Here is a 16744-nt window from a genome sequence, read left to right as displayed (position 1 = left end):
ACTCTGGGTTTAAGTGACAAGCAGCAGTAAAGAAAAAAAAAATCAGTCAAACTGATTATAGGGTGAAGTAGCTAAAAATCCAGGCATGGGCAGAACAAAAATGGCAGAATATTTCAGCTTTCTCATTAATATACTGAAAACCAGGAATGCAGAGCTAGCGTCCACCAGCTCATTAATAAACCCACCAAGAGGATAAAACTACAAGAAGAGGACAAATTGGGGGCATCAGTGATCCCACCAAAACCCTGCCATAAAGCTAGCGCTAAAAGTGTTTCCATCTTCTCCAGAAAGAAGAAAAGAAAAGGACCTTTTTAACTTGCGCCCATTTGAGGAGACAGAATCAAATATGGGGATCACGTGCAAGACAGAGAAGCACAGAGCATATACTGCAGGACATTGGGGGTCAACACAAAAAAAAAGGATGGAAAAAGAAGAAGTGGGTGGGAAAGGGAAGCGCAGAATCCATTTCGTTTTCTCCTTCAGTTTTCTATGCTTCATTCGTTAAGAAAAGCATGTCGAATGCCCAGTTTAATGATGAAAAATAAGGTGTCTGAACTACCAAAAATGCAGAATCTGCTCGATTTGGGGCTAGAAGGACTGAAAAAATGAAGAGAGAAAATTATTCATAAGAAAATCTTCATTTCTGCAAGAAGGTGAGGAAGTCCACATATAGAACTTAATCCCAGACTCTTGTCTCCCTAAACCTAAACAAAGCAGAAAAACAAAACTTTCAGGCACCAAAGGGACCAAAAAGTGGAGCCTGACATTCTTGTATCATCTGTGACAGGAAGAAGAGGAAAAAAAAACACCTAAAAGCAGAATCCCAACATCAAGATACTCAAAAGCAGAGAAAAACAAGAACCATCACTCTTCATCTGGGCTTTAAATCTGCAAAAAAAGGGGTTGTATATCCTCATTCAAGAAAACCAGTACTAGTCAGGACTGCATTCCTGACCTTGCTAAGATCCCTCCCTTTCAGAGTCCTCCCCGCACCTTCACAAACAGAAGAGGTTGTGATATGGCTCCTCGCAAGCTTCTTGGCAATCAATTCATGCGGTGGCACCCTATCATCGTCTTCATCATCATCATCAGAACCATCATTGAGACTCCCTCTGTAATGACCATCATCCTCAAAACCATAACAACCTCCACCTCCACCTCCACCATCATCATCACAACCAAAATCCCACGATGTAATTACGGCATTCTTATAAACCTTTGACCAGTCGGGGATGTTAACCGGAGCAGATTGCTGGAAGATTCTGGCCTCAGGGCTGTTGGCGGTGCCACCACTCCTAGGGATCATCCTGGAGGCACCATACGCTGCTCTTTTTGGTGTAGTTGCATCGCTGCTCTTCTTGCCCCTACACCCGCCCTCCCACTTCTCCCTGTGTCCTATCACAGACCAAACTTCGTCCTCATCAAAATCTCCATCCGCCATGGCTTCTCGCTCCCAAAGAGACGTATTCAAAAGCTGGGGGAGGGGAGAAGGGCCTTGGAGAGGGAAGGCCAGGGAATCAGAAGGGGATGTGGGGAGTTAACATATAACACAGGGGCCCTTAAATGATGTACATGGGCCTGATGTGAAAGGATATGGCCCTGTTCGATTTTGCCACCTTGACACCCTCAGACAGCAATGTTGTACCAGCAGACACTCGTTTTCTCTTTTTGCCCTCTTTACCCTATCCTTTTTTCTTTTTGGGGGGTGGGAATTCCTTGGAAAAGATGAACGGGAAAAGACAGAAAAGGTTATAGACGATGGTCATGCAGGAGAAGGATGTGCTTCCATCTCTCCAAAGAGGCTATGAAAATTGAAAACGAAGCCTGATTTTTTCTTTCCCTTTTTGGTTTCTGCTCTTGGCATCACCAGACGAAGAGCAAGGCTCCGCAGTTGCGGCCATGGATGTGACGGACAACCATTTTCTCTCTCTCTCCCGCCCGCCTGTCTGTATCTTTTTACCAGTACTGCGCACAAAAAATTGTAAGATCATTCCGGCTCTCGATTGGTCTCTCTTTTTTAAAGAGTTTGAAAGGAATAATTCCTCCTGCCAATCTCTTTCCGGCCCACCAGAAACCAGAGTCTTCTCTCTTTCTCTCAGAAGAAGTGGGCAGGGAGCTGCACCGAGGCCTCTTTCTCGGGGTGGCTTGGGCCGCTGGCGTGGAGTAAATGCCTTGGAAAATCTACCTCCTACCGCACCCTCTTCTTTGCGCCAGAAAAGAGAGGAGGAACTATCTCGGCTTTTTGCTGGCAGGCTTTTTGGTTGCCTCTCCACTGGACACATTCCCTCCTCTGCATTTTGGACATTGGTTACTCCACTGGCGCTTCCGAGACGGATAGGCCCATGTTACGGGTGGGCCCGAGCCTACCTGGGGCCAGGATAGCCCCCACAAGCCCGGCCAGGTTTAACCCTGAGTCGTGCCGCGTGTTGCGGCTAGGTTCTGGCCCTGGTACGCTTTTTTATGTGAGCCAGATCCCACCTTTTAAGTCTGTCCGGTGGTAGAATGGATTAACACATTCTTTATTCTTTTAGGTCCATCTCACACAACTCTTATGTTAACAATAGTTTGATGGTCTAGCGACTGTTTGTTATGGTTCTAACAACAATGTTAGAAGTCTTAAAGTGTATATAAAGCGAAAGGGAGAGAACCTGCTACCAAATGTTGCTGGCAAGAGAGAGAGAGAATTGAAACTATTCAAGTTTGAGTGAACAAATGAAATCAATTAATTTATCGAGGTGAACTTGAGCTAGACAAACTCGACTCCGTCAATGGTGAAGTCAGAAATTTTTGGCTATAAGGTACTGTAGTAAAAATTCTCATTTTTGATGGGCACAACTTATACAAGTAAATAAATGTAAAACATCTATGTAAAAATTATGTTACTGAAGGCAATTGCCCACGCCACCCTATATGTAGTTTTGCTACTGGACTAAGTCAAACTTCATTAAGCTCATGGAGAAAAAAATATGTAAAAAATACTTTCTTTTTTTTTATCACAAGTGAAAAGTTATCCTAATGTACTCTTATTTAGCTGACAACCCACACGTGTCTCACATTATAGTAAAATTTTTTACATACGGTTTGGTTTGGCTAAAGCTCCAGCCAATCCTAGGCTCGAGCTTAGTTGAGCCGAGTTCGCGCTCTCTAAGCTTGAGCTGAGCGGAGCTCAAGTTGTGGCTTATGGCACTCAAGTAGACTTCGAGCTGACCCAGCTCGAACTCAAATACTCATGAACAAGCCTACCTTGATGACAAAATAAGCCAGCTGCCAAATGTTGAGAGAGAGAGAGAGAGAGAGGGAGAGAAATTGACATCAACCAACTACCAGATATTCTCATATGACTAAATATTTAGATAATAGACACTTATCTCTCACTTTCTCTTTACATTTTAGGGGATGGGGAGGTCGTGATCGGAAAATATGCTTTGAAGTTTCTCATTGTGGATGCAATAAGAAACTAATGGTGGCAGCCTGACAAGCAAGGAAAACAAAAAATAGATTGCTATTATAACTTTTCAGAATGAATGGTTTCAATGGAAAAGAGAAAAACAGCAATTGATTAATATGGAGGAAGAAGATTCGATCGACCCACAATATGTTTGCATGGTAAAAGGAAATTGCAGATCTGCTTGCACAATTTCATTTATATCGAATCTTGCTATCAGTTTTAGTATTAGAATAGCTAATATAGTCATGATTCGATGGATCAGGTCCCCCTGTTTTTTTTCTCCATTTTTTATTTTTCTGCTGGATTTGATCCCGATCGAAACAAGAGAAGCATGAATACTTTGGTAGTTGCTACTTGGGCATGTAGAATATTTGTGACCCACGACAAAAAATTATGAATAACGAGAGTAGTGTGCATGCCCTCAACAGTGATTCAGAATTAGACACTTGTTAAACAACTTTGGTGTGGGCACTGCATATAAATTTAGAGTCATGACAATGTGAAGTTAACATATTGTAATGAATTTTTTGATGGGCTGGTGTGAGCAGTGGCCTACCCCAACGAACAAGTAGATCCGCTACTGCAATGAGCCATTATTTTAAATCCGGAATGCAGATCCATGAATATAGTTCTTTATAGGATGGTTTATCAAATGAAATACTTAGTAAATATTTAATCTGCAGTTTGTTTTAATGTTTCATGAATCTGCTTCAATTTTTAAGATAAATTTATGTAACACTCATAGTATTTTAACGGTCAAACGACCTCTATTCACCACTAACAATGGTAGAACCATGATTATTTGAATGAGGAGCATCTTGAGACATTGACTTGGGTTTGGCGTGGGTAATGTAGTCTAACTTCACTGTGATGAGGTTTTGAAGACCTCTGGCCACTACCATAACTTACACATGTATGTTCAATTCCTGTAATTTACTCCAGTGAAATGAATTTATGAATGTGAAATCTCTCCAGTCTAGTTAAAGAAGTTGTGTAGAAAATAATATCTCGTTTTGAACGTATATCCTTATCATTTGATGGCTTGTCAATTCATGCCATGACATTAACAAAGAAGTAGGACCTAGACATTAATTTCACATTATTGTGACATAATTAAATATTCTTAAATTTATATGAAACTTGAATTTTATTTATTTGACAACATTTTGACATGTGACATAATTAAATATTCTTAAATTTATATGAAACTTGAATTTTAGTTATTTGACAACATTTTGACATATTTGGATTATATATATATATATATATATATAGTGAGTGAACTATGACTCTAATTAGCTAGAGTCACCCAGCCATTTAACTAACACCGACCATTTAAAGCAGATATTTTGTATGTGTGTATATATTTTAAATAACTTAAAATCACCATTCTCTTACTGGTCCATAGATATATAATGTATGTGTGTGTATGCGCATGGTTTAACATTTTTAAAACAACAAGGTTTAGCTTCTTTATATAATGTGAAAATATGAGCACATTGGGCTCATTTTTGCTACAGTTACTGGTAGATAAGCATACCTAGCTCCTTATATTAGTATGCATTTAACCATAAAACTTTAGACAAAGCATGTCACTTGATTAGGCTTCAACGAACGGAAAACAATGAAGCTTATCATCCTAGTATTGGATGTGCATAAATAAAGAAATAATGGGACCAGTTGCTTTGTTTTTATTTATACCTTTTATTTGTTTTATTTATTTAATTTTTTTTGGAAAAAATTACAGAGGGACACCCAATGTTGGAGCCATTAACAAACGACCTCCCAACCACAGCAAGAAAAAAAACAGGTAATTTCTGCCGCTAAAACTTGGCGCTAGTCATAGTGCCACTGCTCGAACTGCCACTAAGACATTTTGTGGCGGCAAAACACTACACCTTTGTAACACAACGAGCCGTGCTCAGCCTGAGATTGACATATTGCTATGCTTGAGCTCGGGTCGAGCTTTATGAGGTGAGCTCGAGCTTGACTCGGTAAACAAAGTCCAACCTCAAGCTTGACTCGGTAAACAAAGTCCAACCTCAAGCTTGACTCGTTTAAGCAGACTTACCACAAAAAAAGGAGTTATTCCTTTTAAAAAGTACTGACATACCCTTGAAGATTAACCAACCGAAAAGAAATGAGCCCAGTCAAGTTTAAATGAGTCAGCTCTTGTAACTCGAACCCATCTCGTTTATGACTTGAGCTCTAACTCAAGCTCGAGCTCGACTTGTTTACTCTAGTCGAGCTTGCATGGGTGAGTTCGATTCTAATTGGCTTGACTGGTTGTACATCCTACTAAAAACATATGAAATTCAGATTGGGAAGCAAAAGGTCTTCTTGAGGGAGGAAAGGACGTGCAAACTTTCCGATCCGTTAATTCTTTCCTTCCCAGTGTTCTTAATTTAAGATAACTTCGCTGTCCACTTTTTCTTAAAACTTTTTGAGTCATAAAAACTGTTAAATTTAGCCATGGGTGATAACGTTAAACTGTTAAACTTTTTTGAGAGAGAATGTTTCAAAAAACTAATCTACTTATTATCAAGCTTTGGCCCTTAATAAGATCAATCCATAAGGTAACTCACATTTTTTCCCTTTTAGAGAAACAATAGAACACTATAACGTTGTTAGGCATTACACCTATTAAGAACCTGTTATAACTTCTTAAAGCATAGTTGGCAAACTCACCGGGTTGGATTGAGAATGGTCTGAGTCAGCTCGGATTGCTAAAAAAGCCGGCCACATGACAAAGTTGGCCAGACTCACCCCCAATGACTCGGTCCTGACTCGCCCGATTTAGTTGCAGTGATTTACATTATCGTTATTTTAAAAACTCAACCGAATCGATAAATCAACTCGCTAACTCAGTGACCCAATCATCTGTAGATCCGAGTCCGAGTCATGGGTTTGCCAACTCAGCGATCCTAGGATGCCAGGGATAGAACATTCAGTGCCTATCATGCTATAGACAAGGAAACCAAATGTTGTTGTTGATTGACAAATTATATAGAAATTAGTGTCATAGATTTCAGTAGTGATATATGTATCTGTTTTGATGCCCTTGATCGAAATTGAATTACTTGAACACATGAGACTTGATTGGCCTCTCTAGGGCTCCACAACTATTTATACTTACTTCACCTCAGCCTGGGCATCGGGCCGGCTAGGCCCGATCCGATACTCGAAACTTAGGCTAGAGCTCGGCCCAATTAAATTATAAAATTATATTTTTAATAAAAATAATATATAAATATTAAAAATCGTAATAAAATATTATAATTACATATAAAAATAATAAAAATATATATTAAAAACTATTATCAAGCCCACCTGGGCCGGCCCGATAACATTTTGGGCCGGTGCCCTTTTTTCCAAGGTCAGGTACCGGGTGCTTGCCGACAGCCGGGCCGGTACCCAGACTTAACTTTACCAATATCTTTCATCTTAGTTTGAATTTAAAGAAAAAACTTAGAATAACGAAGCTTTTATCCAGGATCACGGTTTTGTTATGCGATTCAAAATCCCCAAATTGGAACATTTCCATATTATTCATGCATTAATCTACGTGGAGATGTGAGTTAATTAAGTTGAACAAGTTTGACATTTTTCATGCAGGTTTTAATACATATATTATATAAAAAAAATTGGGTTGCGTTTGGATGACAAAAATGACGGTGAAAAAAAAGGGTTGGACACCATAAAAAATGGGCTTCTAGTGAAACCCAGGTATATATCCAGTTTCGACTGTCAATCAAACACGGCCTCAGGCTTTAACCCCATTGGGCATGGTTTAATCTATGTCCAAAATAGAAAGAACTAACCAAATATATAAATGAAAAAAATATGATATTAATGTATCTTAAGTTAGTAAATATAAAAGAAGGTTTTACATATTTATTTTGGATATGTGGGGAGTTTGTAGATCTGAAAATATTTTATGTTATATGAGCCGTCCAGTTTTACTTATTATAAAAATACGGTTACATTTAAAAATGATTAACTTAATATATATTTATCATCATCTTATTTTTGAAATCATGTTTGTCAAAAAAAAAAAAAAACCCTTAATCGTTACATTTGAGCGGTCGCTTTTGTTCCTAACCTAATGATCTCATGTCTTTGAAATGTTATATGCATATCTATAAACATCCCCACTAAAATGACATAGTTTTGAAGAAAGCGATAATTTCGCAGAAGAATTTCTTTTTTTGGGTGGAAAGTTTTCAGAATCATATTTAAACCCCAAGAAACATTCTAATATTGAAGATCGAGAAAGATTTTGGCATTTAATGCCCTATGCTTTAATGAGTTGAGAAAAAAAAAAACCAACAATTTGGATGAACTTTATTCTTAGAAAGTTACACTTGGATGAACTTTTGGTCCACGTTTCCCCCTTCATTGAGATCTAATTATTAAATTAATAAATAGACAGATCAGAAAAATGAATAGATAGGTAAAATATAAATAAAAGCAAACAGAAAGATATGATTAATATGGTGCACGTTTTTAAAATTTGGAGAAAATTCTTGCACTAAATTAACAACTTTTGTTTCAGAAAAAACAATTTCATCCAAAGGTAAAATATTTTACCTCTATTTTAAGGGTATGTACACTTGTTTATGTTGCGTTTGATCACCTCAGATTTAAAATCCATGGTTTTAAGGTCCGATTCAGTAGTTGGGATCTTAAATCCATGCTTTTTTTTAAAAAATAATGTAGTATAGATTTAAAATCCTTAATTAAAAGATTGATGGTGTAGATTTCAGCTATCGTTGATTTCATATCTAGGGAAAAGATCTCTCGAATTTGAGATCCGTGAGGAATCAAACGCAGCCTTAGACCTTTGATTGCGAAACAAGAAAGGGTTCTTTTTAACTTAGAACAGGAAAATATCAGCAAATTAACGTCAATATAAAAAGAATATTTGGCTGCTTTGAGGAAATATACTTGACGTAACAAGCAGCAAACTTTGTTTTTTTTTTTTTTAATAGTAAAATGTCCAAGGTTTTACAAAACGGATATATTTAAATAACAAGTTAATTTCAGCTACCATCCAATCATTGAGTAAGTAAATAAACGAAATCAATAATTATATTTAGCCGGTCTTCTTTTCGTCCCTTACAAGCAATTTCGTTTCAAAGGCAAACCTTCCTTTCTTCTTCGGCAACCAAAAATTTGTTGCTGCCATTTTCGGGATACTTTTACATGGAAGCCCGGTCTTGTTTCATAATTCGGGAAAGGGGTCTCCATTTTTAGAAATTTAGTACAAACCAAACTTTTCTGAGGGCCTGTTGCATGTTATGCCTTTTCACCTAAAATTCTAAAAAGCGCATAACAAACAGTTTGCTTGGAACTTTTGTTAACAATTGTCAAAGTTATCTAAGATTTTTTCTTTTTCTTTTGGTGTTTTACTTGGGAAACTATAATTTGATAAAGAGTTCTTGGTGGCTTCTATATGATTCGAATCAAAAACCGGTTTCCTACTGATCGCTGACTTGAGTAAGTGTATCAAAGCCATGAAGTCCTTAAATTGAACAATTTATACATACAGAATATTGAGAACAAATAAATTTTATTTCACAATTAGGAAGGTTTTTTTTTTTTGTGTCGAGCGGGTATAGTAACAATTTAGAAGTATGAGGTGCATTTAGAAAAATAAGGCTAAAGGTTACCGCCTGACTGAAAGTTTCGTTTGGGCTTTTCTAGTCTTCTGGATGATAAATAGGATAAGTACGCGGCTGATCAGGCTTTTGGTGTTCTCCCTCTCGCCGCTTCTTCTCTCTCTTTTCTGGGATTCTTCGTCGGATTTCTGAACAGTCGCTCCCAGTCAGGTCGAATTTCTGCCGTTTCTGCCTCCTTTTCTCATTTATGGTTTGAAGTTTTTGATTTCATGTGCAGTTTTCCCCTTTTCCTTGTGTTTTCTTTCTGTTTTCTCCCTTTTTCTAGGTAATGATAGGTGCAGTTGATTTTTTCCCCTTTTCTGGACTCTTGTACGTTCGCCTTTTCATGGAGATAATACCGATTCCTGGGTTTTGGTGTCTGTTGCTTCTTTTCCCTTTTTGTTGTTCAACGCTCTTAGCACGTTGCGGTTTCAAGGGGCAATATGGAGGGATTGTGGGTTGCGTTTTTTTTTTATCACTGTACAATCGGGAGTTGGAATGTGCAATTAAGCATCCCTTTGTTCGCGATAAGTATGTTACGGTTTGCTTTGTCGTTTGAACTGTGATGAGTTTTTCTCTGATTTTGTAATTTGACGTTTTTCTAGGTGCTGAATAAACTGGTTTATTGGTTTTCTCGTTTCCTTCACGTCATCTCTTTTTCTTCTCCTCGTTCTTATACTTTTCTCACCAATTAGTAATGATCGGGAGGTAGTTTATGAAAGATATGTAGCTTCGTTCATGTTCCTTTCTTGTCAATGGTTTCCTTTTTTATTTTCATAATCATATACTCTGCGAGCTTTTATGTTTAAAGATTTCCGCACTAGTCGTTCCGAAATTGACATGGTACTGATGGTAGGCTCTGAATATCATTTGTATATACCATAATGTATATGGATTGATTTTATCGATCTCTTACACTGATGCCTTTTTTGGTTGAATTCTATTCTTTTATTTTTTTCTGGTATTTCTTTTAGCTAAATGATTTATGAAACATTGTTGCAGGATAAGGTAGAAGGGAATCACAATGGCGAAGAGTTCGTTCAAGTCAGAGCAGCCGTTAGGTCTGTACCTTTCTTAAATTGGTCCTCTTAAAACCGTTTCTCCAATTGAATGAATTAGACGTCCATCCATAATATAGATGGTTTCTATTTGTCCTCTCCTGTAGCATTAACTGGCGCTGGTACCTTCTTATTGATACTTTCTATTCTGGTATTCTTTCACCGAAGCCCTTGGTAGCTGCACAAAATGTGCAGTTTTTCTCTTCCTTTTATAACTATCTGAATTGCATTTTAAAAATAAATGTATTGGTTATTCAGAGATTCTGACATGCACTAGGGATGCAGGTTGTTTCTAACAGTTGCTTCTATATTGAGTTTTATTTTCTTAAGCTATAGTGACTTTTCTGTATCCAAGGGTTTCATTGTCTTTGCTTTAGTAACCTTCTAAAGCAGCAAGTTAATTTTAGGCTTTTAGCATGTACGAGTGGATTTATCTGGCATCTACACGTCAAAGGAGTGTCTGTTTGACCTAGACCATTTGTTGGTTGATCTATCATGAGCTTATCAGTGTAAAAGAGTATCCAGGTTTACAACTTTCAAGTAAACTAAGTTACTCCAAAGTCGAACGATTCATCCTTATCTATCATCGAGTAGAGCTAGATATAGCTGAGGGTGGGGGTGTTTCTTTTTTTCCTTTTTAAATTCTAGTAGAGACTATAGCCATACACGAAGGTCTGGTCACTGACGATTTAAGTAAACTTCCTTTTATAGTCTTTTTTGAATTGCTGTGATTCAGCCAGTCTGATTGATAGACGTCTAAAAATTATTACTTGAGCTATTCTATGGTTATCAGACGTAATTGTGTGTTGATAATCTTTTATTTTCTTGTTTCTTTTTCTTGAGTTTATCCCAACTGAGTTCTTCATTAGATGGAAGTCTCCTGCTTAATGTTGTATTTGCATAGAATTTCATGATGGAACAAAAGTCGATAAAGTGTGTATTTGCTACTCATCTACTGAAATACAGAACTGAATGTGCTTATTCAGGTACAGGCACACAAAATTAATAGAAATGAAATGGTGACCTTTTTGGGCAAGTGATCTTGATTTAGAATAGATCTATATGCCTTCCAAAAGAGAAAATAACATAATTTTCCATTTTGAATAATTTCTAGAAAGGTACCTGACACATGGTTCATTTTCATTATGTATAAATTGCAAACTTCATTTTGAGTTTATTAAGTGTGAAACTTTGTTTCTTTACTATTGCTTTGTTGGATACATTTCAGATGATGTATAGCCGTTATAAGACATTCATGGTTATGATACTACTATTATGGCTTTATGTAGATTGGCTCAATCCCATGTCAATGATGTTCTAAGTTCTAACCATTTGAAATTATATTCAATTTCAGAAAAAAGACAGGCAGAAGCTGCTCGGATCAGGGAGAAATATCCTGATAGGATACCAGTAATATCTTGTTGTCTTATTACTATTATTATTATTGTTATTATTATATTATTATTATTATATTATTTTATTAGTATTATTATTATATTATTATTATTTGCTATTGCGCTGTAACTTATGGTGGATGCATGTGCTCTTTGTGTTTTAGGTTATTGTTGAAAAGGCTGACAAAAGTGATATACCAGATATTGACAAGAAAAAGTCAGTTACCTGTTCAAGATACTCTACTATTGATCTTGTTTTTCAATTTTTCTTTTACGTGATGCTTTCTTTTACCTCTTTCAATACATTATTTACGAATACACCTAACAGTCTGAATTTATCTTCGCCATATATGAATTTGTTGGTTTTTATCTGAGTGTCCATAATGCTCTGTGATGTATTTGTTCTTGAATGAAGCTTTCCTAATGGCTATACCATGCATCATTAAGGTCAATGAATTGGGGTTTAGATGTGAAAGTTGCTATGGTACTTACAAATTAGAAGCTGGGGTCTTGCTGTGTTACAGTTAATTGCATGGGCCAGTTTTCTCTTTGTTTACAATTAATTTAACATGCTATCTTGGTCTATTCATTTTATAACTGATTGATTTTGTACATCTTCTAAGCCCTAAAATCTAGGTCAGTTATCATTTATTGCAAAAGGAAAATGAATGACAAACCAACTAAGGTAAAAGAAAAGACGAGTTTAGTTTAATATACCTAACATATATCCCATGATATTGGGTGCTAGAATGGGTCTGGAGCAGAGATGCAACACAATTTCAAAAACCTTGGGTACAGGGACACGGTGGTAGTGGCACACACACACATATGCATATATAACAAACAATAAGATTTTAAACAGCTGGATAAACACTTGAATGGTGAACTGAAAAAAAAGGCCGTAAATTTTGGACAGTTATGGACTCAGTTAAATTGGCCTGCTCCAAAATTTGATGGGTTAGGCTTTGGGTGCATTAACTGCACCTCACATGGTCAGAACCGCACCCAAGGGATGTCCAGACCCACGCCTGTACTTGTACCCATGTCTGGTCTGGTTGACAGGGGTACTCCGCCCTTTTGCAAGTATCTGTTCCATAGCACCTAACCTGCAGTATTATGTAAAAATCCGTAAGTGTCTCAATGATGGAGATGGGAAACCATAATTTTGTGCCAGACAATAGAGAGACTCTTCCAGTGATTTCTTATAAGTTGTAAGCTATACAGAAAGATATGATTGGTTTGTCTTCTCCTTCCATATGTAAATCATCTCCATCATTGCTTTGATTTTTGAAAAAAGAGACCGGGGTATCATAATTTTTTCCTCTTGATTTTTCTTGTTACCTTCGAGTTTATTATGTTTGTAAAAATTCTGAAGATCTTTATGAAAATGTCTGTTGCGGAAAACAGCTCATATTTTCTTGTGGTCACATTATGTGCTCCATTGTCTTTACAGTTCTTTTTATTGGTCTTTACAGTTCTTTATGTTGGTCTTTGTTTAATAGTTTTTGCTTGTCTTGATTGCAGATATCTAGTTCCAGCTGATCTTACTATTGGGCAATTTGTGTATGTTGTTAGAAAGAGAATAAAGCTCAGTGCTGAGAAGGCCATCTTCATATTTGTCAAGAATGTTTTGCCACCCACTGGTAAGAACCAAAGCACAATTGTTGTCATTAATAAACTATGATGCATCACAGACATGAGCACAATTGTTGTTATTAATAAACTATGATGCATCACAGACATGAGCTTACATAATGGCAGTCCTTCCATCAGTTGAAGGGTGATTCATACTAATGGAAGTCTAGCTAGAAAGGAGTTCATCTTGTTATTTTCTCTACTTAATTGGGGAGAAATCCTTGTCTCTTCTTTTTCATCAAATTCATGCATGAAAATATGCCCAATCATTACTAGATATCTTCAGTTCAATCATGTCAGTTCATGTTTCATAACTTCCATTTTAGCTATGTTTGATATTGATTCAAAGCTATGACAGTATTTATAAAATAAATGTTTTTTTTTTCTGTTCTGTGCCTTTATTACTGTTCCTATCTCCAGACATAAGGACAAAACAGGATAAAAAAACCTGAGAATAACCACAAATATGTGTTATGTAAGTATAAGATAAATGAAGGTGTGCATCATCTTAATTATCAATCTTAAAATGATGAAAGTCTAAGTCACATGAGCTTGGGGGCATGACAAGAATGGAAACCCCCCAATGCACACACATCATTATCACAAATATTGACATTTTTTTTTCAGAAAAAGTGAAATAGGTGAATGAAAAATATGAGAATATTGTAATATTTTGACAAAAAATGCCAAAATGAAATTATAGTGAGTTTTTTACTTTTTTTTTTGCATTTTTTATTTTTTTCAGTAAAAGAGGCTTTTTCTTATATTCTGAATTTGTTGAGGTTTCTTTTACATTTTAATAATTGGTCGGAATTTTTATCAATGTTTCTGTATGAAAGTAGCAGAAGGGACAAAATTTCATACACTTTCTTCTTCTTCTTCTTCTTCCTTTTTTTTTTTTGAGAAAAACAAACTTCTTGGCTAATGGCTCAAAAAACTCACTGAGTAAAGCTCCAGAAGAGCGCTGCTTACAATATATACATATAGGAAAAGTGAATGCTGCCTGATGCCCGATAGTTGCTAGATGGATAAAACTCTAAAAATTTATGGTTGAAGGATAAAAATCCCTGCTAAAGCCACCATAAAACTATCACCTCACTGTAAACTTTTGCTAATGCCAATGTAGCGATTTTTTAACGATTGTTTTTAAAAGGATAAAAGTTTCCCTGCTAAAGCCACCATAAACCATTACTGCACGATAAACTTTTCCTAATGCCAATGTAGCAACTTTTTTAGTGGCAGTTTTAAAATGAGTCATCCGGCAACATCTCACGTCTGGTGGGGCTGAATCGTCTATATATATATGTGTGTGTGTATGTATGTATGTATACATATATATGTATATACTTCAATTAGGGATTAACACAAAAAAACTGACGGCAGTCTGTTTTGCCAGTTCATGTGACATAACAGAAAGTTTTCTGAGGTGATCTTTCCATGTAAGGTTTCCAACTTTAGCATTATGTGATGTGTATGTTTTGAGCTGTTCATGAAGCTTCTTGCCTGGGGATCTTGTAATATGATGTTGCAGCTGGTGGGCTGGTATCTTTATTATGGATCTTGTAGGTTCTAATTGGATTCTCTTGCAGAAGAGATTTGAACCCTTCATTTCATTTATTTTCCTTCATGAGTTCAAATAGGACCGCCTGCACTGTCACTTTATCATACGTATGGATGGTCTGCCTTTTTTTCTTTCTTTGTTTTTTTCTCTTTGAGGGCGGATAAGAGAAAGTTCACCTTACAGTTGGATGACACTGCACAATCACGTCTTCATAACCATGATTTTGTTTGGTCCATTAGTAAAATTCTTTCTCCTTTATAGTGTTGCTGACGTAGAAACTTGCTTATATGCTAATGAGCGATAATTTTGTGGCAGGTGCAATGATGTCAACGATATACGAGGAACATAAAGATGACGATGGTTTTCTTTACATGACCTACAGTGGGGAGAATACTTTTGGTGCATTCTAAGGCTTGTGGTCAGCTAGTCTTCCGTAAATAATCAAAGATACAATCTGTATATTCTTTTTCCTGTCTTTCTCTTGACCTGAATGGATCAAAATTGTTCCTTCTTTATGTCCTTTGGTCATATATCAACGCAGTTATGGCTTTTCAATTTAATGGAAAAACATTATGACCTGGCAATTACATTGGTCAGCTTGCATGTAAATTATATGATCTTGCACCCTGTGCTTTTACCTATTTGATGCTTTTCTGCCTGTCAGTGACCGCAGGACGATAAATTTTGTGAGGCAATTTTAAAAACTCTAGGAAGAACATGGTGATGATGCTTAGAAGTGACGGGATTGGTGATTTAACTTTTTGAGTAAATAACTTTTCCATTACATAGAACATTTTCAAACAATTTGAAATGCGGGAGTGAATCACTCATCTTTAGTGATTCAGTTTGAAGCTACTTCATCATAATGGTGATCCTGCTAGACGAATTTAGTTAGTCTCGCCAGCGTGATTGAATTTTTCGAGGTAATGGCAAGAGTTAGTTGGAATGGATTCACTCACATTTGACCCATTGTCCCAGAGGATCTGTCTTAAAAACAAAAAAATTGTTTTATACTTCAAAAATAGGTCAGGCACCTGGTTTTTGTCAAAAAGGAAAAGAATGTCAAAAAAAAAAAAACATATTTCATTGTTTGTATTTATTATTACTGAATTTTATTTTTACTTTTTTTGCACTTTATTTTTCTGTTTTCTTATTTCAATTTTTTTAAAAAAACCTTTCTAACTTTTGAACTTTGGCGTGTTATATACCCAAAAAGTACTTCACCGTTTACATTTAACTTAATTTAAATTGGTTCACTTACATTTAACCTAATTAGGTGTATGGTGACTTAATTTAAATAGGTCCACTTACATTTAACCTAATTAGGTGTATGGTGAGTGGATTGGAGCATCATGGTTATTGAGGGTGGTTCATGTTAAATTGAAATGGTTTCTACAAGAAAAGAAAAGAGGTTTGTTAACCACAGGTATGTTGTCATGACAGTTAGGTCTGTACGGTTATGCGTCCGATAGTTCCAATTGAAATGCTATTCTCCAAAACTGTTCTTTCACCTTGAACAGTTAACAGATCTACATGGATATCTATATAGCTGATACGCTCAAGACCTCATCACATTAATTAAAAAAAGTGTATCAAACAAAAAAATTTGAAAAATAAAAGGTAGCTGCTATGGCTTTATACAATAATGGCAGCAAGATGAGCACTAATTCACAGTTAATATTTCTAGACTGATATTATATATACTGAATGGTGATATTAGCTTTTCAGAGTTAACCAAACATTTAATCAGGGCTGTTCCATCTAACATGATGTATAATTAAGAGAAAAAAGCGATGGACCTTTTTATTATCTTGTATTAGTTCACACCTTTTGCTTTTTTATGTTTTCTTAGTCATCTATTTCCTTCACATGAACGGTTTTGGTTAGATGGCTTTTAAAAATTAGAGTCACCGTCCACTCAAATTTATATATAAGTTGATATGGCGCCGATAGTGATATTCACAGCATTGCTAATTTGCAAGCTTGGG

The 16744-nt window shown here is 36.2% G+C and overlaps 2 protein-coding genes across 2 annotated transcripts; one reads left to right on the top strand and one right to left on the bottom strand.

Moving 5' to 3' along the window:
- Positions 1 to 599: 599 nt before the first annotated feature.
- LOC116264686 (uncharacterized) lies at positions 600 to 2209 on the bottom strand. The gene has a single exon (XM_031645032.2). The coding sequence runs from the start codon at positions 1439 to 1441 to the stop codon at positions 914 to 916; it is 528 nt and encodes a 175-aa protein (XP_031500892.1). The 5' UTR covers positions 1442 to 2209; the 3' UTR covers positions 600 to 913.
- Positions 2210 to 9143: 6934 nt separating this feature from the next.
- Positions 9144 to 15397, top strand: LOC116264459 (autophagy-related protein 8C-like). The gene is made up of 6 exons (XM_031644706.2): positions 9144 to 9279; positions 10111 to 10169; positions 11521 to 11576; positions 11725 to 11777; positions 13085 to 13203; positions 15072 to 15397. The coding sequence occupies exons 2-6, from the start codon at positions 10133 to 10135 to the stop codon at positions 15164 to 15166; spliced, it is 360 nt and encodes a 119-aa protein (XP_031500566.1). The 5' UTR covers positions 9144 to 9279; positions 10111 to 10132; the 3' UTR covers positions 15167 to 15397.
- The last annotated feature ends 1347 nt before the right edge of the window (positions 15398 to 16744 follow it).

Source organism: Nymphaea colorata, chromosome 11, assembly GCF_008831285.2.
Source record: "Nymphaea colorata isolate Beijing-Zhang1983 chromosome 11, ASM883128v2, whole genome shotgun sequence".
Taxonomy (NCBI): Eukaryota; Viridiplantae; Streptophyta; class Magnoliopsida; order Nymphaeales; family Nymphaeaceae; genus Nymphaea; species Nymphaea colorata.
This window is presented reverse-complemented; position numbering and strand designations above follow the sequence as displayed.

Coding starts and splice junctions, on each gene's coding strand:
- LOC116264459 (XM_031644706.2), top strand. CDS start 10,133: ATGGCGAAGAGTTCGTTCAAGTCAGAGCAGCCGTTAG. Junction 11,778..13,084: donor CCAGATATTGACAAGAAAAA/GTCAGTTACCTG, acceptor TCTTGATTGCAG/ATATCTAGTTCCAGCTGATC. Junction 13,204..15,071: donor GAATGTTTTGCCACCCACTG/GTAAGAACCAAA, acceptor ATTTTGTGGCAG/GTGCAATGATGTCAACGATA.
- LOC116264686 (XM_031645032.2), bottom strand. CDS start 1,441: ATGGCGGATGGAGATTTTGATGAGGACGAAGTTTGGTCTGTGATAGGA.